The sequence below is a fragment of the Plectropomus leopardus genome, chromosome 22 (genome assembly GCF_008729295.1).
Source record: "Plectropomus leopardus isolate mb chromosome 22, YSFRI_Pleo_2.0, whole genome shotgun sequence".
Taxonomy (NCBI): Eukaryota; Metazoa; Chordata; class Actinopteri; order Perciformes; family Serranidae; genus Plectropomus; species Plectropomus leopardus.
This window is the reverse complement of record NC_056484.1, coordinates 10,482,516-10,507,971: the sequence shown is the minus strand read 5'-3', so window position 1 is coordinate 10,507,971 and position 25,456 is coordinate 10,482,516. Positions and strand designations below refer to the sequence as shown.

Sequence of the window (25,456 nt, the reverse complement as noted above, 5' to 3'; positions counted from 1 at the left end):
TCCCCATTCCTGTCTGTCATCTCATGCATCACAGGTTCAGCAAATCAGGCTGCGTACCTCAGTGTGTCTAGAACGCACGGCAATGGCAATGCAGCACGTAGATGTTGATCATCACTCTCCGACTCTCCGCTGCATGTTATAAACATGTCTTCCACTGCTGGGGAGGGAGAGGCAGAAACTGCCAAAAAAATCACCTTGCAGCCCCCCTGTATTTTCCCTTTCCCTCTTGATTCAGCCCATTAAAACTCCTGCGAAAGTGCCATTTAAGCACAACAGTTTCATGAATGATAATAAATATATAATTACATAAATAAACAGTAATTTGATGAGAACTGGACCCAATTAAAGCCCGGCTCAGCCCAAACCCGGCAGGTCAGGTCGAGCCCAGCCCAGTTCTGACAGTAAATCTAAGCTCTACCTTGCAGCGGTGTAAATCTCCAGCCAGGGCAACAGACTTCAATGTCTCATTATCTCCCCCTGTAGGTCCTTTTTGTTAATATAGATTTTTTAACTAATAGAATTTGTCTTTTAAAATTCTTATTGTTGGTTTTCAGTTAAATAATTAATTATTAACATCCCTAAGGTAGATAAAAAAAAGTGAATGTATGACATTAATTCAGAGAAATAAAAGCTTGATGGCAGCACGGTTACTTTCTGTTTCCGCAGACACGTTTCAGCGGTGATGATGGTTGCTGACAGGTAGACTGATCCTGGAAGTGGACAGATTACAGGCTTTTGTGTGTGAAAGTGACAGATATTGATAACGGAAGAAAGAAACAACCTGACATTTTCTGTGTGAGATAAAGATAAATTGAAATAGCATGTGACGTGTTTCTGTGTGTGTGCAGAGTTAGTATAGTTAGCATGTGACAGTCTGTCAGTGAGATTTGTTGATCTGCATTGTGAGTCTCAGTGGGGTGCTTCAAGATCTGCCACGAAACAATTAGCCTTCTGTCTTGATTTTTTCCTCTGTCTTTGGGTCCCAGCACACCAAGCCAGTCTCAAGGCATTCATTCTGTCAAACATGCTGCATCGCTTCGCATCAAGTCACATCTTCCCCTAAAAATTGCCCTTAAAACAAAACACAGACTACAGCCAACATGTGCATATTTTAGGCACCAGCATGAGAGGAAGAAGCACTTCATCTGTCTGTATTTGTAAAACTTGTGAACTATTTCTCACATTGGACAAAGCAGACTCACGACCAGAAGTACAGGTCATGAACAGCTGAAGACAGATTGTGTCAAAGTTTCTTTCTTTCTTTCTTTCTTTTTCTTACTTCGTTCCTCCCTCATGTGGTAGTTACTGAGCCTGTTGCCTGGAAACAGGAGTTTTTGTCTTTCTGTAAAACTTTGATATTCAGACTGTTGGAGGAAACAAGAGGCAAACAGAGAAAGAAAACTAAGGATTTAATAAGGCTGTGTCCACATGAATGCAGATCATGTGACAAAAGTTAATCAGCCACATTAAAACACATCCACAGTTGTAAAACTTTTTGCTGTTGAGCCATTGAGTCACCACGAATGTGAAGCATGTGGATGTGCCAGGTCGAAAATAAAAATATACAGTAGACCATTGATCCTCAATTTAAGGCCCGTGGGCCAAATCTGCTGTGCCTTAAGGTGATATATCATTCTTTCACGGGTCAGAGGTTACTGATGAGCATGATGCAATCTGTCTGTCTTTCTCTCTCACCCACACACACACACACACACACACACACACATACATGCACAAACTCACACAAGTGTAATCCTTCATCAAACGTAATCCTAGTCCAGAGGCCTACAGATTGGATCTGTGGTCTCTTAATGAGACTCATGTTGAACATGTGCTGCTGGCATGTTAGTAGCGTGTTTCTGATGCATGTGGATTTGTTGCCTTTCAGCAACCTCATACAAAAAGACTCTCATGTGGTGTGTCATCCTTTATTTATGCAGGATGTGTTAAATAGGCATCCTTGATTTACGTCAGTAATCCCCCGTTATATTCAGGATTATTCACGATATGCAAAAATGAATAAATCATATTTGACACATATTGCAATATGAGTTTTTTAGTGGGAATGATCATTTTTGCAGTACCCTTACACTGAAAAAAATAAGAAAATAATGAAATGATATTTTTTTCTGGGGTCTGTACCAAACAAGCATGCTCCATTACATCTAAAATATGAATTGTAGGCCGTGGCATCTTTGTAGCTCCTCAACGTTTCATTTATAATGGTATGTTGTGACACATTTTTCCTTTCTCAAAAAAATTGCACCTCCTGTAATTTGGATATTGCACTTGGCCATATTATGATCCTGGTTATATGTGCAGCCCTATCTTAATAACTCAAATTCACAACACACAGCATCTCAGTACAACCACAGCATCTGTGAGTTCCTTCACCCTAAGTGGATTTTAAAGTAGTATTGATTATTTTTCGTAGAGGCACCAGATTTTTCACTTCTTGGCCATGATATAAAGTAGAAATGTAGCTTGACCCTGGCCCTTTTTTATAAAACTGCAAAACAGTTCTTATTTCTTTCTGTATATTTATGTTTTATTTATGCTTGGAGGCCTGTTCATGGTGCGATGAGAGTGAGCGGAGAGAAAACCTGCTCACAGAGCAACTGACAAAAATGATTGACACTATATCAGGTTTTACTACCCAAGGTGATCACAGTTTAACATTGCTTTAAAAATCTTGCTCAAAAGAGTGGTGCTCATTTCTGATTTCTGTCTTTAACCTGTAGGCTGCTGCCTCTCCTCTCCTAAGTGACTGCAAACATCTAATAGCTTGATGTCCTCAGTGCAGGGGAGAGGATGGAGAGTTTTTCAGGTGGAAATTCCCTCTCTTTGCAGCTGTTAGCTGTGGAGAGTGAAGAAAACTGTCTTAAGTACTGAGACAGTGACCTCAGAGTTGCTGTTTTTCACTGTTGTGAATTTCACGTCAGAATATGATATGATATTATCCATCTGCAGTTGTTCTCTTGAGCTTTGTCAGCTTTGATTATACATATTCATTCATTTCCATGCTGTAGTAATTACAACAATAGAAAAAACGCAGACCAATTTTTGCTCAGTGACCCAAAACTTAACCCCGAAATTCTATTAAACCATCATCGAAAGAAAACAAGACATAGGCAATAATTATGATGAATTGTTTACTCTTTCAATCTACTGTCCAGTACATCTCACTTGTCTCAAAGTTTGTAAAAAGCTCTTAATCCTTTGGACCCTGATCGGATTGGCGTGATTTCTTTCAAAAACATTGGAAAATGGCAACAAAAGAGGAAATGACCCAAAAACTAGCAATAAAACTATGAAAAATAAAACAGAATTACCTGAAAATTTAAAAAAAAAGGTAACAAACAAACAAGGAAAGGGCTTGGATAAAGTGCTTGAAATGTATAATATGAAACATAATTTTAAATTTCTAATTATGATCTTTATAAGTAGAATTGTCCTTAGCTTTTTTATTTTTTCCCTTGACATTTTTCCCTAGCTTTTTAAAAATAAATTATGTATCATTTCTTATCACAAAGAAATTGCAACAATTTGATCAAGGTTGAAAGGTTAAATATGGCATCTGAAAGTAGCAGGAAAGTGATGTCACTGTAGGTTTCAAAGGGCTAAATCTTTCTGTCTCACATCATATTTCTACTCTCAGGCTCAAGCAGATAAATTCAGAGGAAATAAAGAAAACCCTATAACACTCACTGCATATGTTTGTTAGAGCAGGTATTGCATCAGACTGTAGATCTTGTAAACAGAAAGTCTTGTTGTAGATGGGAATGAAAGTTTTGTTAGACCAAAGACCTTTGCAGAGTGACAGAATGGCAAACTAGAGTTTCATATAAGACTCAGTTCAATACTATCGACTGTTGTTAAGCGCTAAGTATAAGACATGGATCACTGGAGCAGACACAATCACACAGTTTTACACACAGGCAGGATTGCACACTGTTGTACACATACAAACAACTAAAGCTGCTTAAATTAAACGCCAACTAATTTAATTATCGATTAATCGCTTTTGAGTAGAAAAAGTCATTTTTTTCTGATTCCAGCTTCTTTAATGTGAATATATTCAACAGATTAATGGACTATGAAAATAATCATTACTGTCAGCCCTGCAGTCAGTGCTTCAGATAATTTGCTGTTGAAAAAAAAACACATTTGTGAATCAAGGCAAGGCAGGGGAGTCTAAAAAAAATCCCAAAAAACCCACATGAATGCAGTTAAAATTCACACATGACAAGCCGTTTGTAAATGCAGATTTAACAGTCTGTATATAAATGTAACAATTTCCAAATATGTTTTTTATGAGAATTGCAAATACTTTTAAATGTATATATTTATTGATTTATTGATTCCATTACGCTAATTTTAGCCAAGAAGTATTTGTGTGTGCATCAACCTTTCATTTGTGAACTAATGTTGCGTTTTATTTATATTTTTACACAATTACTACTTTGTTATGCATTAAAAGATATTTTTGTAGAGAAAATTATTTATACATATGTCACGAAATGAATTTGTGCATTCTCCTGTGTACATTCATTAATACTGAGACTGATCTGACTCCGTACTGATCAGTGTCATCTGTTTGTGTGTGTGAGAGAGAGAAAGAGAGACAGAGGAACCGAGAGAGAGAGAAAGTGTGCTGCTGCTGCAGCCCACAGTTTCCATGGTAACATCGGAACCCATCTTGGTCTCTATGGTAACTTCTGGTTGGCACCCACAGAGAGAGAGAGAGAGAGAGAGAAAAAGAGAGAGAGGAGGTGAAGATGTAGAAGTATGGGATGAGAAAAAGAAGAGAGAGACAATAGGTGGGTTTCCATTGACCCTCAAAGTGCGTAAATTGAAATAGCGTACACAAAACACGTCAGTTTAAAAAAAAAAATCCCATTTATTGCAAAAAAAAAAATTACGTTCAATTGCATGAGGTGATTTGAAAAAGTCGTACTTTGCAAAACTGTAATGGACACATTTTTTCGCTTTTATTGATCACATAATGTACAACAAAGTCAGTTTAGAAAATGCATTGTTCTTGTCGGCGCTGGCTCCCTCAGGCCTGATGCAGCAGGCACCACAATAGGTGTTATTTCATCACATAACTCTTCAAAAGTTGAGTGGATCACCCCGAATCTCTGTGAAATTGTGGACTATCACCTCCCAGAAATCCCTCTTACGTGGCCACTCCCATGTATAAGGAGCTCGAATTTTCAATATCATTGCATAATACATGCCTACGTCACCTTCAATTGGAAATAATGACGGTTAGAGCGGTGGCTGCAATAGTAATAAACCTGCCTACGTTTTTCGAACTCTTCACAATGGGAATCAAGGCAGTGGAATCCCACACGCAGAGTGAAAAACACAAAATTACCAAGAAAACTTGCCAACAAATGAAAAGTATTACCCAGCTCTGTTCTACCTGCTGTTCTACCATGAGACAAAAAAAAATGTTTTATGTTTCATTAAAATTTGGCCAAAATTGTCCCTAAAGCAAATCTAAGCAATTAAAGATGGTTTATGGTTGTTTATTTTTCTTAAATTTTGGTTATCGGAAAAAAACAAACCAAAAAAAAAAAAAAAAAAAAACATTCAAGAAAATGGCCTGAAAGGGTAGAGAATTAATGATTTCTTTTTCTGTAATATAATTCAAAATATATAATTACAGAGATTATAAATATAGTTTCCTGGATATTTTCTTAATTTTTGATAATATTCTTGTAATTCTCTCCTCCCCAAAAAACAATTTGCACAGGTGTTAAAGGGTTAAATAGCTTTTGAAAGGTGTCTGAACCAGGTTCGTGATGTCGAACCAGGTTTTAAAGGGTAAAATTTCATTCTGAGTGGCACTAAAAGTCTGACATCAAAAATGCCTTAAACTGTAGGAACCATGATAATGGCATAAGGTACAAAGTTGTAATAAACCAGAATATCTGTGTTTGTGTGTGTCTGTGTGTGTGTGTGTGTGTGTGTGTTCTCAGTCCATTTGTATAACAGTTACTGTACTTAATTTGTCTTTCCTCCTCCTTCACCCCAGTTGCATCATTAGCCTGCTATCAGGACACACACTAACAATGTGCACAATTCCAGACCCTTGTACTCAGTCTCACTGTGGTTGCTGCATCTGAATAAATCATCACTGAATTTCGGCAGCATGGTTAATATATTGTTGTACAGAAACAATTCCTGTCTGAGCGGGGAAAAGTCAGATACTAGTGTGGCTTCGCTCTGTTTACACGGCTGTGAGGAGTTTCTAAATTTCATTTTAGCGTTAAATATGAGATTAAATTAGATGAACTGCAAGGTTCAAGGTGTTTCTCTGTTCTTGAAAACTGCATGAAAAGAACATACACACCCTACGAAGTATCTATGGGTCTTCTCCAAAACAGCTTAATGGCTAATCCTGTCTTACAGCACACACACACACACACACACACACACACAGAAGGTCATGGCGAATGGAAACATTGTCCGCTGTATGGTAGAATGTCGATACCATAATCTGATTGGCCTAGCTGATGGATAGGCGGTTTGGTTGACCTATCACAGCTAACTGAATTATTGCTCCCACATACTCACCTTTCTGTCATTCTGTCTGCCTTCTTCTGTCTCTTTAGTCTGTCTCTCTTCCTCTCTCATCCATCCTCCTCTCTTCTCTCTCAGTCTCTCATCTTTTCTCTCTCATTTCTTTCCAGTCACTAACCAGATTAGCCGTGCCCCTTATGGATTTTGCCCTTTATGGGTCTGTATGAACGGAAGGAAGCAAAGGAGGCAGAGAAGTGTATCTGTGTGTGTGTGTGTGTGTGTGTGTGTGTGTGTGTCAGGCTGAGCTGTTCCTACCAGATGTTTTTCTCTGTTTTATTCTTCTGAGCGCCGCACTGTCTGCCTGTCACCGGCAGATACACAGCCTGTGTGTGTGTGTTTGAGAGAGTGATGGAGAGCTTTTGTGTGTTTGAGAGGGAGAATTTGTGTGTGTGTGTGTGTGTGTGTGTGTGTGTGTGTGTGTGTGTGCGTGCGTGTGCGCATTTTTGAGATTAATTACTTCCGCATAGACTACTAATGCTCAGTGTGTGGTTGAGGTCTGCAGTACGAATGGTGAATATAAAAAAATATAAAAAATCAATGCTCCAGGCTCTGAAACTGACGCACAGATAGAAAAAGGAGACAGGTATTTACTGTGAAAAAACCTTGATCTTTATCTTTAAGGTGGATACTTTTGTGCCAATAAAGCACACTGGTTGGACTTGAATGGAAATGAGCGGAGGTTAGAGCGACAGAGACGAGAGGCAAAACAAGTTTAAGACGGCTTTCTGAGCAGCCCATTCAGGTGCAGAATCCCTGGCCTAAAAAATCAACTTGCCTTTCAAGTTGTCTGTCTTTCAAACTGTGCAAATCCTCCGAATTATAATTCATGTCATTCCCTCCACTGTCAAGCTCCTTGAGCATTTCTAAGTGTGGGAAAAAAAGTAATTCCAAATCACAGTTTGTATGCTAATCACATCATTAAGAGCACAAAATCAAAGCATGATGCTTTCATCAAGTTGTAATGTGGTCTCTGGAAATCCACCTTAAATAAACACCTTTCGAACCTTCTGTCCTCAGAAGTTACAAATGGGACAGCGAAACCACAGCTGTCTTGTCCAAACAGTGGCAACATGGACGACTGATTCCCAGGATTTGTGTGTGTGTGGGTGGCGCTATGGTAGTTTGACACAATCTTTCGCCGTGCTGAGAGAGTTGTTTGTTTAGCTGGAGCCACTTTCATCTCACATCAGCCTTAACAGCAAATCTTAATGGAGCTACTGTATACGTGAGCTTATCCAACACTAACATGGTCTTTTAACTGTGACAACACATTTTTGTACAAGATGCTTAAGGCCCATCATCAATTGACTTAAACATATTTGGATAAATATAACTCAATTTTATCAGCATCTGAAAAATATAGGTTAGATACACAAGGTAAAGATGTATAAAGTTATAAGTTATTCTTGTAGGGTTAAATATGCCTTATTATAATAATAATAATAATAATTAGTATTTATTCATTTATGTATTTATTTTTCACAGGTAAAACAAAACAGGTATTATTATGCTATTATATTATTATTATTATTATTATTATTATTATTATTATTATTATTATTATTATTATTATTATTATTATTTATTTTGATTTAGACATATTGTACTTTTTAGAATATTGTTTTATATTTTTAGTGTAATTTTATTCTATTCTATGTTTCTTGCTTTTTGCATTACTTGCTTTTATTCTTAATTTCATTTTCTTTTACTGTGTTTATGTTATGTCCCACAATGCCTGAATTTAATTAAAATAGGTGGGCATTCCCAGATAAATAACTGAACATAGGGGGATCTGTAATTTATCGTCTCTTTTTACTCCTCACTAGCCGTCATCTCTCTGAGCTGCATCAGTGTTTTTAGTCTCTCTTAAGCTGGTTCCCTCCTCTCACTTGTATCATGTGCGATTCTTTCCCTTTTCTTGCTGTGTGAGAAACGCCATCTGAGTGGGCCTTAAAGTGTGTGTGTTGTTACAGGCAAAGCTCTGTACATTTTAGGTCATTTCACCATTAAGTTCAAGTCAGGGATATCTTTTTAACCAACTGACCTTAAATCTGTCTTCTTTGGACTGCTGCTTGGCCTTAATAATGTTACTGTTAAGTGTTGGAGGATCCTGAGGATTAACGTTTTTGACGTTCACATCACTGGCACTGCCATTTACGGCAGTCCTTTCGGGCTCATGATGCCCGCATGCCTTTACATTCACAACAACACAACCTGTCTATAAATTTGCAAGGGAGCGTGCCAGGTGTTGTCTAGCGTGAAAGTGACTCCATCTGATGCAGCGTTTTGGCCAGTCATCCTGCTTTGTGCTCTGTTGCAAATATTGGCTGAAGTTTTTTGTTTGACATTGCTATTAATTTGTGTGGAATCCTTCTGAATTAAAAGTGCCAGATTTGTTGGAATCAATGAAATGATGTGTACACTGAAATTCAGGCTCTGAATCAATATGCCCTAGCAAATTCCTTGTTATGTGAAAACCCACTTCACAATAAACTAGACTGATTCTGATGACATTAGGTTTTTCTACTACCGTAATAACATCTGCTGTAACCGCATCATTTTGTGGTGGTTCTTTTGAAAAACTGTCAGCTTGTGAAGCTGTTTTGGTAAACTTCAGAAGCTGTGCCCTTTCAGCCTCAGGTTCAGAGGGGTCTTCCCAGGGATGGGGCTTGGAGTCTTTAGAGACCTGGTTGGCTTCTGTCCCAAACCCTCTGGCCCTCTGTGATTGTATGTCCATGGGAAAAACAGCAGGAAAAGGAGGAGGAACAGGGACTGAGATGGACGGATAGATCGATGGATGGCGCCAAATATATTTTTATGTCAAAAACACTATGTACCTCAGAGGGACGGAGAGAATATCTCTGAATATTTTGTTTTGTTTACATAAGAGCTTTTGCACCATTGCCTTGATCTCATTTCAGTTACAAACTTGACAAACAAATAAAAAGCAGATATGGCGGATGATTAGGTGGATGATGAAGTGTCTGAAAGTTTATGATGGTCAGAAAGTTGCATAATTCTTCTTTCTGTCTCAAGGCCATTTCAGGACATTTCCCAGGACCCTCTTAGGCAGGGGTCACCGCTAAGACAGGAATCTCTGAGGAGCTCTGTAGTAGAGCAGTTGTGCTTGTGCATATGTGCATGCACATACACACATTCATGCATTCCCATCTTCAGATATTAGCCTCTTAGGACAGGAAGAGAGCCGCTCTGATTAAATAATCCAAATGCTTTGATTGTGTACACGATTACAACTTACACAAATACATGTTCATGCATAAATAAACACACACACACACAGACACACACACACACACCAGCAGCCACATAAACAGTAACAGAACATCTTGTTCTGGCTGATAAACTCAGTATAGTAAGCAGCAAGCACTGTTAGTACTCACAAGTCACGTTCAGGGCCTTTAATGTTCATAAATAAAATGCCATTGTGAATGAATGTGTGCTTTTCTTGGTGCTTTGGTATGGCCAGTTGCTCTAACAAACAAACTTATCACAAAGAATTGCAAAAACAGTTTGAATTAAGACTTTTAAAAGAATGGTTGGTGCGTCTCAGTACTTGGTATATTGTTAACAGTATTTACTCACATGTGAATCTCAGCTTACCACAAACTTTACTGCCAGCAGCCGTTCTATAATCTCCTCTCCCTTTCATCTACTGCCTTTTTTTTTAATCTGTCTCTAGCACTTGTCCTCTGTCATACTGAGTCTCTCTGCAGTGCTGCTGCTGCTCAGACAAAAACATATGTCTTGTTTGTGTGTCCCTACAGGAGCGCGTGGAGTATCTGTTCCTCATCATTTTCACGGTGGAAGCATTCTTGAAGGTAATAGCCTTACGGCCTGCTCTTCCACCCCAACGCCTACCTGAGGAACGGCTGGAATCTGCTCGACTTCATCATCGTAGTCGTAGGGTGAGTGGACACGAGTGGATCTGTGTGCTCTGACAGAGGGGATGGCAAAGATGGCAAGTCTTGTAACTCACTGTCTCTTTCCAGCGTTTTTAAAAGTACTACCTGACACTTTTTTAAACATCAGCACATCATTGGCAAATTAATCATAGTACCTTGGTATAATTACTGTCAACAAACAAAACTACAGCCAAGACAACTGGCAGACTCTCTCTGAAGCCAGAGCTACTCATATTGCGAGTATTTCTTTTTTTAAAATGACGATCGTATTTCCCATTAACACCTTTGATTTCTGTAGTAAAGCTTCTGTGCTTGCATTTGCTTGAATTTAATTACTAAAGCTTTGTTGGGTAAAATTTCTTAATTTTTCTTTCTTAACTTTATATATTTTTTTACATTTCATTACTAGTAATTCAACAAATTTGCAGAATCTAATTTGCGTGCACACAATGCAGATTTTAAACAGGCTAATAGAGCTAAATAAGGCCTGTTTCACACAGCATGCGTCAGCAGTGTGTGAGAATCTGATGGGGTTTTATCAGCGCGCCATGTTAACAAGGAGCGCTGGTGAGGCTGCATGTCAGCTGCAGCACATCTATAGAAACAATCTCATTCCAAGTGCTGTGAACGGTGGTCTCTATAAACGCAGATCAGATGATGTAAAAACGGCAATTTCTCGTGCCACTGAAAAAGCTTCACAGGTGAAGTGAAGCTCACACAGAACATTCAGTGTGACATTCGTAATTTACCGCTAACCTGATGTCAAGCTCGCCTGCCTGTGTCCAGAGTGCAGACACAGCGTCTCTCTCTCCTCACCGGACACACACTCACACTGCAATCTTGGATGCAATACACACTATTGTTTTCTGACAGTGTTTACATTTTTTGTGTTGTTTGATTTATAACAGTAAGTTGATTGAGGCCTACTTTTATTTCTTAATGCCACTGGCAACATTTTGTAAAATGCTTTGGGACTGATAAACTTCTGTAGCCTATATGATACTCACAAAAAATGGGATTTTGATATAAGTTAAATCATTCATATAAGTAAGAAAAAGAAATGATTAAGTTTGTTGATAAGTTTGTCTTAAAAAGAGAACAATGTGCGTGCAGTACTGGTTGTCAGAGCTAAATATGAGCCCACGCTGCTGAGCTCTCACAGTCTCCACTGGAAAGGCACAGAGGCCAACATTGCTTTGGCCTTTGAGACTTGCCTTGTGGTTGCTTGTGTTGATGTTGTGCTCATTGTAGTCATGCTGTTTAAAAGTCACTCAAAATTGGTGAACAGTGAATGCAACACAGCATTACAAAAGTTCCAGGCTATAACTTACCCCTGTGATCTCTTCATTGCAACGCTTAATAAACAGTGTTGTTAAGAACAGTCAAATAAATAAATACTGCTACCAAATAAATGAAAGTCTTCAAATAGATGTCGTGATTAGCCTGGGCTGATACCACTTCCAGGGATTGGTGATCAGCACCAAATAGGCACCCTCAGAGGACGGATGTGGTCTTGCTTATCTATACAGGAATAATGCTTACCTCTCAGTATATGTGATATTAATATATGGTATTAATATCAAAACTACTGCAATACAAAAAAGCTTTGAAAGTACTGCCATAAAACAATCTTCCTTCACAGTGAATCCGTATTAAAGCCGCGGTAAACTTTGGCCTACAGTGTATTGGTGAGGCCTAAACTGATTAGCTTGTTAGATGCTGATAGCAAAGCTTTGCTCTGTTTTCTTTATCTGCAACTCAGCAACATAGCCCATCTGCTAAACCCTCTGTGCCTGTGTGCGTGCGTGTGTGTGCATGTGTGTGTGTGTGTGCCCTGCCTGCCAGCTGTGCTTTGTGCACAGTGTTGTGTGGGGTAATGCCACAATAGCCAGTGGACCTGACAGTTACATTAATGCTATAAAAATGGTCTAATTGACCGTTTGTGTGTGTCTGTGTGTGTGTCTGTGTGTCTGTGCGCAAGAGAGAGAGCCGCAAGAAGGCTCCCACAGCCTAAAGGGAGGCTTTGTGAATGCACAAACACACACACATATACACACTCAGTGAGTCTTGTTCATCGCCAGTCAAGTGTTCACTCACATTAGCCATCACTAACTGAACATGGTTGGCTTCACCCCAAACACAAACACACACACACATACACACACACATGCACGCGTGCGCACACAAACACACACACACACACACACCACTCACCCACTGGCTGGCATCATGGTGCCAGTGCCCCTGGCATAAACACAACCTTTACCACTCTTATGCTGTTATCTACTCTCTCTGTCTGCCTCTCTCTCTCTCTTTCTTTCTTTCTCTGTCTCTATTTTAATTATGGATTTTATTGTGACGCAGCATAATTTAATGTGCAGCAATACTGTATTGATCTATTTAAGGAAATTGTCTTGCAACCCTGCCAAAGTAAGGTCAAAAGGTCAGCTACCTGCTGCAGCTCTTGAGTTGGCAGGGTTCAGTGTCTTCCTCAAGGACACTTGAGGAGGGTTGGTGCTTGCTGTTTTGGGAGATTAAACCTGAATTGCTTCCCTAGACTTCCTAGGGGTTTTTAAAATATTCCTTTCTTACAATATAAACCTTGTACTCTTTCACGTGGCCAGACTAAGAATACTTATTCTTCTGAAGTGACCAAATTGTCCTTTCCCTTTTGACAACATAACCAGGCTTGGACTGGACATTAGACATTTCTGACAAATGCCAGACGGGCTGGCCCACCTTGTGGGTTGCAAGGCCACCACCAGAACTATTGGGAAAAACTTTGTTGGGAGAATAAAAACAAAAATGTGCCAAATACAGCCTGCTTGATGTTATAACAGCCTATCTGATTGGGGGTTACATGGTCCCAAAATGTCGAAAGCCTACCTATATTGTCCTATATTGTCATTGTCTGTCGATGCGTTCCCCCATCCCTTCAAGTGAATTAGTCCATCAAGGAATGACAGAGATCAAGAAGGAAATAAATGAAATCAAGGCAAATTTTTCCTAGTTGCCATGGACGTTGCATTTTCCCATGGACCACCACTATAAAAGAGAAGTCTGCAAATCTGTCACCAGGACATCTCAGACTTCAAGGTCAATTGTGAATCTTTCTATTCTAAATTTTGTAGCCATGGTGGTTTTATATGTACAAAGTCTGCATACAGTGGAAGTAAACCCAGAAGCTAGAAAACTTTTTTGGCATATGCCCCAGGCAAAAATCTCCACAGGAATGAATAGGTGCCATCTTTGGTTGACTTTATATTTATTATTAAAGTCTATGGAGCAAAGTAGGTATAATGAAAATACAAATTAGATGGATAAATGTGTCCATTCTTGTATATACTTTAATTCCATGGTTCTGTTTCTTGCACTGTTACACTGTTACTTGTGTTACTTGTTTTGTTTTGCACTGTAAGACTCGTACTTTTTATATTTTATATTTTATATTTTATATTTTATCTTCTATTTTATCTGTTTTCTTTTTATATTTTATGTTGCACCAACCCACCAGAAACAATTCCTCGTATTGTGTTAACTATACCTGGCAATAAATCTTTTTCTGATTCTGATTCTGATTCTAAAAGGGCCAAATAACAAAAAGGTGGGGAAGAAAAGGTCAGAGACAAAGAAAAACTGTACTCTAGGCTATTCGTAGTCCTCTTATTAGCTCTCTTATAGTCTCTTATTAGCTTTAATTGAGTTTATCTGCACTTTAAATCCTGTTTTGAATCCATTCTACAGGCTGTTATTTCTGAGAAGCAGACCGTTGCTACAGATGGGATTTGTTGTAAAACCAGTGGTGATGAGATGCGGGTGAATTTATTTCTGGTCATTGCGCTGTTGCCCTCACGCCTACTGTTGTGCAAATCCTGTTTAGATGCAGGTGAATGTTTGAATTGATAGACTGATAGTGACAGTAGCTGTTAAAATCTTTAGTTTGGTGACATTAAAGATTAGGCATGGGCTGAAATCCAGTCAAAACCCAACGTGAAGACATGATGGCGTACACTGTACTCACCAGAGAAATGTTTCAATTCATAAGGCTTAAAATAACCCATGTTGAGGGAAGTGACCTTTGCTAATGTGCAAATAATGTCCTACAGTGCAGAGTTCGCATCCAGCTTCTTGCCAACACCTACAGATAATCATGCATTTTTTATTAATCTATTATCATTTTAAACCTCAGCGAAGCCATTTTTCCCGGCAAAATCGAAGCATTCCTTAGAACGAGAGGTAGCTAGACCAGAAAACACAGATATAAGATGCTTCTGGAAGCTTCAGTTTGTCATGTTAGAGGTCTCTGAAGTAGGCCAATTATGTCATTGAGATATACAAACTTCTCATGGAAATTACACAAAACAGGAACAAAATCCATCAGTAAAGTCGTGAAAACACTAAAACACACAAACACTCCCTCCGTTTCACACACTAGGAGAGGACACAGATCTAAGAAATGTTCAGCTGTGACAGCCCTCTGTGTGTGTGTGTGTGTGTGTGTGTGTGTGTGTGTGTGTGTGTGTGTGTGTGTGTGTGTGTGTGTGCATGAATGAGTGATTGTCTCTGTGCCTGTGTGCCTTACTGCCAGCCACTCTGTGCCTCTGTGTGTGTGTGTGTGTGTGTGTGTGTGTAGATGAGAAGTGACAGAGTTCGCTCCCTCTGGAACGTTCACCATATGGGTGAAAGAGCTTGTACCTGGTGCTGAGCAGCCTCGGAGGCACACACACTCTTTCACTGGCACACATGCACGCACACATGTACACTTGTGCATACACACAAGATGCTGGAGCCACACTTTTGCTGACACGTACCTAAGAGTTTATTAGTGAAGGCTCAGTGAGCTAACAGGCTGTATGTGTGTGTGTGTGTGTGTGTGTGTGTGTGTGTGTGTGTGTGTGTGTATACAATAGGCACTATATAGACTCTCTCTTTAGTCTCTGTATTACCTACAGCAGCTCTCCTTCTTCACCTGCGTCCTCTCCATCCCTTCTCTTTACCCTCACATGTATTATTCTCCTCTTTTTACTTGTGCTATTTGCTATTTTAATCCCTCTGATCTCGTCTTTTTCCACATTATACTGTTCTACTTTTGAGGTATTGGCGGCACAAATAGCTGAAGGATCATCACAAAAAAACAGTCGAGAGAGTGAAACCTTTAGGCGAATGTTTTGCCTACAAAGTATGGGAAATAAGCACTAAAATGTGTAAATAGTCAACTTAACTGATTTGACGTGAAATGTCTTTGGTTCCAGCCTCTCAAATGTGAGGTTGTCCTCCCTCTGTGTGTGTTATTGTAATTCAATACCTTTAGGCTTTTGATTTGTTCAGGTGAAAGGTGTAATTTGAGAACATTACCTTGGGCTATGGAAACATTGTCACTACTCGATGATTATTTAATTAATTAATCAATTAGCACTAAATTGTGGCTTGAATATTGAAAAATCAAGTACTGGAATACCATGAAAATATCCGGTTTCTGTAACAAAGTGCTAAAGTCCTTGAAATTCAAATTACTGCATAAGATGTATGTTTTGACCACAGATTTTTTTCATCACGTCTTTTGTCAGCCATCACTAAGTTTATCAGTTTATTTTTTACTTTTATTCCACTTAAAACCCAGGCAAAGATGGTTCTGTGACATTTAAGCGCTGTGTTAAGGATTTGTACAGTTAATTCAAAAAAGAGTGGGATGTTATTGATAAACATAGTTATGCCTTTCGCTGAAAAGAAAGACATGGATTACATCATTTATTTATGTTCAATTAAAATAATATTTAAAAATGAATAAGCATTTTTGCGCTGAGTGACGTACTTGAGAATGAAAAACTATTTCTTGAAAAAATGCTCAAAACCCTTTGAATTTCATTTTTTAATATCTGTACAAACTATTCTGCACTCAAAAAAGGGTAATTCAAACATCAATAGATTAATTAACAATGAACATAATTAATGTGATTCTGTGATTATTCAAACATGAATTCAGTAGTATTGTGGTGTTTATACTATTATGAAAACACACAGTCTCTGTTCTCTTTATGAATGTACACAGCTTGTACTATCCTCTGCTGTGGATGTACACAAGCCATTATGTGGTGCTACGCTCAAAGGCTCTAATTATCATTTAACACCCCACCACGGCAAAACATGCCGGGCGAAATGCTGGTGGTGCAAAACTGTGGATCCTTGACATGCTTTTCATACTCTGTTTCAAAGGAAAGAGAGAGAGAGAGCGAGAGAGAGTGAATCAAATTGAGAGGGAGGTGGTGCGAAATAGAGAGGCCGAGAGAGTGAGAGGGAGAGAGAGAGGCCGATATGTTTTGAGAGGTCTTTTCAAGTGGCCATTTCATCTACGCTAATTGATAATTCTCCATGACTAACGCGCCGCTGACTGGCCTTTGAGCCGCTCTAGCTGGAAAATGGTATTGTATGGTGATTTTCTAAAGGATCTCAGAGAGACAGAGAGGGGAGAGAGAGTGATAAGCTCAGCTGGACGTACATAAATTCAAGCTTGTGAGCCGCTGACATCCAAAGAGACGTCTGTAAATAATTTCATCGGGGATAACAGCCAACAAAAGGCACCAGTGCAAAAACACATTTAGCCCTTTTATTGAAGATTATATTTGCATCATTGTGTATTTGTGCTTACTTTGTCTATTTTCTGTGTAATAATGGTCAAAAGTGTGTGGACGTGGCCTGGCTTTCCACAAGAACTTTGAACCTGGCTGTTTGGTTTTCTATCATTCAGCTACAAGAGCATAAGCGAGGGTGGTCACTAATATCCAAAAGGCCCGGCCAGCAGTTGCCATTCTGTTTCATCCCAAGTTCTTCTACTCCGAACTTTTAAATTAAATAATCTTTATGGACTGCTGCCACAAATTTGTTGTCTTAAACAGAGGCCCTGAACCTTGGTGGCCTCTGACCCCGTAATAAAAAATATGAATATACTTTTTATTTATTAATCATAAAGACAACACAGAAAATACAGTACAGAGGAGATGTTCACAACAAATTCACATACTTATTATATTTTTGGTCTTTTCATGTCCATCTTCAACACGACTAAGTGCCTTTTCTATTTCTCTACGGTTTCCCACAAAGCACCCACCAACTCGCCACTCGCCCTTCACAGTCTAAGGAAAAGGGCGCAAAAGATATACAATTATGACAAACAGTAATAATAATAAATAATGATAACAAAGCATAAACCAAAGTTAACAGCAAAAACAAAACAGAAAGAGAAACAAACAATTAAAAACCAACAAGAAAAACAAAGCAAAAGGGAAAAAAAGAAGAAGTAACTAGATTTCTGGCATTACCCGCACTAACGGGGACCGTTGTTTATTTTACCTGTGCATTTTCAGCTGTAACTTTGCTGTGATTGTTTTTCATATTAAATACATTTCTCACCCTGTCTCTTCAATGGTTTATACTGGGCAGTCAAAACCCCTTCTCAAAGGTTTTATATGTGGATGAGCTGTGAGCAGTTGAAGCAAAATTAATTGCTTAATTTTAAATAACAATAATAAGTGAAAGGGCTGGATATCATTCAAATAATTACAATAGCAGTACCTTTAAAGTGATATCAAAACCAGTAGAGTGCTTCATTTGATACCTTTTTTTCCTACTTCGTTAGATATCTGTCATGTGAATGGAAGCATTCAGTTGTGTGAAATTGCAACAGACACCACAGGTGTGTCGTATAGCCATAATTTCAAACATTTTGATGGCATCTCTGCACATTGAACTGCAAATTCACCAAACCGCAGACTGCACGGGTTGTAGCAGCTGCATTAGTGGGAACACAGGGATTGGCTGCAAGCAAAAGCATACAAATAGAATTGGAATTTAATTTTTTTTAAATCTGAGAATAAAAAATAATGAATGCAGGTTGTTTGACTGGAGAAGTTTCAATGCTACTTGGCACTGGATTCATTTGGTCAGTACCTTACTATGCAGGATTTTCCTAAAATACAGTTTATAAACTCATACAGAAGTAATTGCCCTCAGTCATCACTTGTGTCCCACAAGAAGTGTGTGGAAGTGTATTTTTCTTTTTTTCTTTTTTCCTAATTCTTTGGCGTGTACATCCACGATGTGAAGTCAGGTCTTTTTAAAAAGGTTGTGACCAGCTGTGAGTCTATCAGCAGCAAGCATTCAAGAGACACAGCACCGAAAAAAAACACAAATATATAGTGAGGTGAAACGTCAAATGGAAGTGATTCTGCTTTAACTTTCACTTTAGCTTGTGAGCGTGTTTGCAAACAGTAAACTACAATCTTTCTTTTTCAGTATAGAGTCCAAGCTCTAATAGGGAATATAATATTTAGAAATAACGTCAATAAAACCAATTCAGATGTTTTTTTCTTCTTCTTTTTTTCCCTAATATTCATGTTATGACCCTAATGAGTCATCCTGTGAACTTTTGGGACTCAAAAACCCTGAAACCAAACAAGCACTCTTCTAAAGTATGATTGTTGATAGTAGCATAGATTCTCCTTAATATAAACCAAGGGGCCTTTAGTCCAAATCATAAATATAAATATATACAATAAATACATTTTATCACTCTTGCATATAAAGCACTTTGAGCTGTGTTATGTATGAAAGGTACTATTATTATTATTATTATTATTATTATTATTATTTTTATTATTATTATTATTATTATTATTTATTATTATTATTATTATTACTATACCAGACACGTCCACTATGGGCAGACATATGGTGTACATACAGTATTTATTGATGTTTGGGAGCCACTCTTACCCAAGAGATTTCTAAGTTTCATAGAAGCTAATAACTAACTAAAGCAACAATGCAAAATAGAAGATGACAATTTTTACATGGCACCAGCTTTAAGTAGCAGATACATTACAGTGGAGAGACAGGGGATGTTGCGTGATATCACATGGCAAAATGTAAATGTGTGTTTCATTCAGTTTGACAGTGCCATGAGCACACACTCACTTATAAACACATTTGGAGACACCTCTCTTCACTACAGACATGCACAGCGTTCTGTTGAGCCGACTGTCAAATCATTAAAGCCGAGCGTCTCACATTTCCTTATCTGTGAAAGACAGAGGGAAGAGATGAAACGCTTTCTATTGTTGTGTTGGAGAGCTAACTAATTAAGCTGTTTTATTTTCTACTGTTGTGTTTTCTCCAGGCAGCGCATTTGATTGTGAAACAGCGCAGATGTGTCTTGCTTTTAAAATTTTTGGTCCCAAACTAGGTTGATATCTAAAATTTATACCACTTTGGCTGTCTTATAGATTATGATAAAGATGATGAAGATCAATCAGTTTAGTGTTGACAAAAGAAAATAGAAAGCAGGGCAATCATGACAACAACTGCAGGTATAAATCACTCTATAATACATCCCTGTATGTCTGTATCGCTTTTACTGTTTTCCTCTCTCAGATATTCTCTACGATGTGGAAATGGGATGTCAAACTGATGATGATGGTTATTGAAGTCATTACTTTCTTTCTTGCAGGTTATTCAGCGCGATCTTGGAGCAGGCCACCAAGGGGGACGGGGCCACTCCTATTGGAGGGAAGGCGGCGGGCTTCGATGTCAAGGCTCTGAGGGCATTCAGAGTACTCAGACCCCTCAGACTGGTCTCTGGAGTACCCAGTAAGTACTGAGAGCCATGGAAGAAAGAAAGAAAAGAAAGGGAGTAAAAAAGATGACACTCTTGGGATCAGGTGTGAATGACGATTGGGTGAGGTGGGGGAGAAATGAAGCACAGATTGGAGATGATATTTCAGCTTGATGCGACACACGTACACACACAGTGACACATAAATGCACACACGTACACTCCCACAAAGAGTCCTCTTGTCCTCTTGTCCTCTTGTCAGACACTCAGACAGTACGAGCAGTAGATCTGTTGTCTGTCAGCCTGTCTGTGATAGCGACTACAGAAATCAATAATCCAACGAGCCTGAAGACAGGAAAGGATCAGATATCGTGGCGTGTGTGCACCTGTGTGTTAGAAAGAGAAAGAAACGACTTTTGTGATTACAACAGCAGGCAGATGCACATGTTATGCACATCCCACACTCTGGTCCTTTGGTTTAAAAGCAACAGCGCTGCACTGCACAATATTTAAAGTGAACCCTGTCCAACACCACTAGACCGTGTTGAACTGGTATCATGGCAACTGATCAGTTGCATGTTTGCTAGCTGATTAGCACACTGACAGACAGACTCGTCTCTTTTAAGGCTTCCAGTGCCATCGCTGGTTATGTGCTTTGGAACTGTCGAAAATAATGATCTTAAAATTGTATATGTTCCTGGTTTTACTAACCATACATATTTTAATAATAGGCAACAAGTACTGTGTTATGTAATCTAATCAACAGACACCAAACTAAGTATTCCTCGGTCATTGATGCCACCTACTGTGGTTCTGCAGTTGCGTTCACTTCACCAAAATTATGTGGATAATTGCACAACAGTCTTTATGACGAGGATTGAGTTGTGAAAACCACTTAAGCTGGATAATATACATACTGTATATTTTGAAACACACGTCATGGTCTTGCTTTAAATAAGACACATATGTCAGTAGTATGGTATAGCACCCATACAAGCACATTAAACTGTTTGGTTTTACACAGGACATGGCCTGCTGTCCCCTAAGTGAAACTTTGGAGTTTGTTTGATCTGTTCGCCCACCGTATGCAAACTATTTTGCTTTTTTTTTGCTTTGGCGAACTTCAAAGGCAGACACCTCAAGGGCCACTGACCAAGCATCAGTATTTAACAAGTTGGGAGTGACACCGGCACTTAAATGTGTACTGCTATGCAAAATTCACAGTTAATAGGGACTGTAGTTTTGCATAAATGTTGCATAGATTTAAGGACATTTTCACCCTGCAAATAAACAGCATACCGCATATGTGAACTCCTCCAGTCTCTCTGAAACGAACAGAAACAGACTTACTTGAGTGGTGGTCTTAATATAGTTAACTTCAAGTCTGCCTTGTGGTTTGTTTAACCTGTGTATTGCAAACACAAAGCACCACAAACAGACTGAACTAGTTGCTGGCAATGATCGGACTGAGTTTGGTTCATTTTAAAAGGACTATATGTGAAAATAACAATAAAGTCAGTGGTTACAGGCAAAACGTTTTTAAAGAATTCTGAAGAGATTGAAATAACAAGTTGAACTGTTTTCATCAATGTGAAATTAAATGATCTGATATGGTCAACATTCAAATAAGCACGTTAAGCAAGTTAATCAAATCAAATACCGTCATTTTATCCTGCAATGAAAAAAGCAAAACATTTTACTCTCTTTCATACTAAATAGGCTCCTCAACACAATGTATTCCTATCAGCGTTTTTATGAGTTATTAGTATGCAGTATTCTGAGCCTTTATCCATCAAAGCATTCAGTAAATTAACTGGAAAGTTGTATCAAACAAGTTCTGTTTTACAGCTACCATGCTCGCTCTGCATTTTTTCACAAAGACTCATTGAAGGCTCTCCGAGTGGATGATCACATGCACAAAGAATATTAAAGCTTCAGAAAAAATATGAGTCAGTTTGAGTGCGTACATGGTGATTAACTGCATCTATTCTGCTATATGATGCACTTTGAATGCTTTTATATGACAAAAGGTTTTCATCATTAACATTATTATAGCCTCCTTTTTAATCTGATTTTTAGTGCACCCTTTATGTGTTCTCAGCTGCTGCTCTGTGTGTGTGCTGCAGGTTTACAGGTAGTGTTGAACTCCATAATCAAAGCCATGGTTCCTCTGCTCCATATCGCCCTGCTGGTCCTCTTCGTCATCATCATCTACGCCATCATCGGCCTCGAGCTCTTCATGGGCAAGATGCACAAGACCTGCACTCACAAGCATACAGGTACACACACACACACACACACACACACACACACACACACACATACAGAGAGAGAGACAGACTAGTGTGCACTGATGGACGGATGCAAATACAAACATGCATGATCAAACACATACACTCTCACACTGCACTTCAGCGCTCAGATAAGCATGTATTCAACTGTGTGTGAAAGCATGCTTCAGTAGCTATATATCACACTTCAGCTCCAGAGATAGACACGCAGGTGAATGCTATACCACACAACCCCTTTCAACTGAAATAAAACTGCATGAATTTCTGACAGTAAGACATCACCTACCAGCCAACAAAGCGGGGAGGAAATAGAGCACAGACCTTAAACAGTTTAAATAACCTCCATTCATTATTTAAACCATCATTTATGTTTCTCAGTGTGAATAATTTGGGCAGTAATTGAAACAGCAGCCGCCATAAATGATTGAAACAATTTTCAGTAAAGGCCCCAAGGTATAAATGGACTTAAGTGTTGTTATGGTGATGTTATAGGTCCCTCGAGAGGCATTAGCTTTGCACTGGGTAAGTGCTGGTGGAATACGCTGTTATCGTATACATCACCCTCAAGAGCTTTGTTTTGTATAATTATCAAAAGGCTTTTTTTCACATTGATTTTTTGTTATGGCTGCTCTGTTTGGTTTTATTTCGATGTGTCCTTTTTAATTATCTCTTAGATGTAGTTTTTTTAAAATTTATTTTTAGAATCATTAGTGGAAATCATAAGGTACAACTATGATTGAAAATAACGTAAATAATAATTCAAAGGTACAAGCCTGTGTGCATGAACAAACGGGTGGATGTAAACTATAACTCTCAAGGACCATTTCGGTAAGAGACATCTCATTGTAAAGATCAAATTCTGTTGTGTCAGCCTCTAACGACTATTGAAAGCTCAAAATATTCAAACCAGATGATACATTTAAACTATAAACCACTTGAGCTTGTGGTTTACAAGCCTGTGTCCATATAGAGATGCAGGTGTCTTTATTGGCAGCGCTCTGTTTTTTAATGCAGCGACTTTAAGCACTTCTGCTTGAAAATCTATCACGCCGCTGTTGTCACTGTCTCCTTTTAGCTACTCTCTATCCCAAGCTGTATGATGCATCATTCAGAAATTTTCAAATATAGACAGAAAAGCACATTTGTGGGAGCAAATTTTCCGAACACTGAATGTTGCTGTGAGCGTCATGCTTTTATCACTACAAGTCTTAAGCTTACTTATAATTGTAGAGTCAACGCTCTGTTAACATAGCATTATGCTACCTATCTAGCTAATGTAATTGACATAGAAACAAACCCATATGTCATGTGTTTTTTAAATGAAGCGCTCCTAAGCTCCCTGCCAAAACTTTTCTGCCAAAGAAAAACTCTACATGGACAAATGGGCACGTTTCAGAGTGCAGATAAACCCAAAGCAAGAAATTATGCAATAATTTATTAATAGCAAATAATCAAATTAATTTTTCAGCAACATTTAGCAGAATGTAACCCAGCAACATAAAGACTCAGTGGAAAGTGCCAGCTGCTTTACAAATCTGCAGCACCATACAGCCAAAGAAGTTCATCCCCATGGGCTCAGGTATACCTAACATTAGAAGAAAAAAAAAGATCTCATCATGTTGCAGTTACATTATAATCACATGTTTATCTACCTATTATGCTTATTTTCCCCTGGCTGTTGCAGTTTTATCATTTTTATTTAGCTTGATCACTTGCTGAGGAATGCTGCTACAAATTCCTCTTCCTCTTATTTTCTTTGTCACAGGCACCATTGTGGAGGAAAAGCCGGCGCCGTGTGCACCTGACCAAGCTTATGGTCGACACTGTAACCACAACGAAACCGAGTGCAAAATGGGTTGGGAGGGCCCAAATGACGGCATCACCAACTTTGACAACTTTGCCTTCGCCATGTTAACAGTGTTCCAGTGTATAACCATGGAGGGCTGGACGGATGTGCTGTACTGGGTGAGCCGGACACCACAACAATGGTGTTAAGTGTGTGTGTGTGCGTGTGTGTTTGTGTGTGTGTGAGTGCCATGCTGCTCGGTGTGTGTCGCCACTGTTCTGTATCTGTAACATCAGTGCCACATGTGTGCTTTTGAAAAAAAAAGAACATAAAGCAATAAAACAAACACTTCTCTCAGAAAGGCAGGTAAGCACACAAAGATTGTTCAAAGAGAGAGCGACACACAGATTGTGTTTGTGCATATGTGTGTGTTAGCTCATATCTGAGGCAAAATCGATGCAGACAATACACTGTGTAATTGAAGGCGCCGATTCATTTGGAACGTGTGTTGAATCCCAATGCGTGATTCCAGTGTCAAGTGAAAACACATGCACACATACACACACACACACACAGAGGTATATGAACACACAGTAAATAGCCAGAAGCATGCAGCAGCCCAGTGCAGCTAAATAAACCAATAGATTAGTCTGTGCTGTTAATCAATGATAGGGAAGGTTCGATGAAACTCCTTCATGTGCCTGCTTGAGAAAGCAGTTGATGTAAACCTCTGGAGGTATGGCTGCACACACAGATTATGATATTGTTGATGAAAGGTGCCAAGGGCTCACAAGTTATGAATCTCCACATTAAATTATATGAACATGTACCCGTTTGTTTTCTCAAGCAAACTTTGCCATGATGAGACTCGTGGCTTAGAGCAGGGAACCACTGCAAAGCGCTCATGTGGTACAGATGAACACTGGTTTCTTTGAATTTTCAAAACATGACTTTTCAACTTAATTTCTGCATTAACTGCTACAATAAAATGAAATTGTGGCAGTTTCCATTTACCTGATGGAACCTGATGTCCCCGATTTGCGCTTCTAATGTACCATTATTATATTCAGGTCACAGAGCTAAGCATCCATTTCTCTGAAATTTAAGCGGTGATGTGATCTCAGAAGGTCGTTGAGCCTCACTTAGTGCATTTATTACTGTATTTATTTTCAGAGTTCCTAAAAGACCCTTTGGTCTGTCTCGATGAAACAATAATCAGTCAGTACACAATAAAAATGTTTTTATCCTTTATCTGAAA

General features: G+C 38.8%; 1 protein-coding gene across 1 annotated transcript in view; it reads left to right on the top strand.

Moving 5' to 3' along the window:
- LOC121961140 (voltage-dependent L-type calcium channel subunit alpha-1C-like) overlaps positions 1-25,456 on the top strand; it is a 185,241-nt gene that overhangs the window by 73,129 nt on the left and 86,656 nt on the right. Inside the window, 5 exon segments of the mRNA XM_042511013.1 lie at positions 10,377-10,439; positions 10,441-10,517; positions 20,017-20,156; positions 22,248-22,400; positions 24,178-24,377. Coding sequence (XP_042366947.1) covers positions 10,377-10,439; positions 10,441-10,517; positions 20,017-20,156; positions 22,248-22,400; positions 24,178-24,377 — 633 coding nt within the window.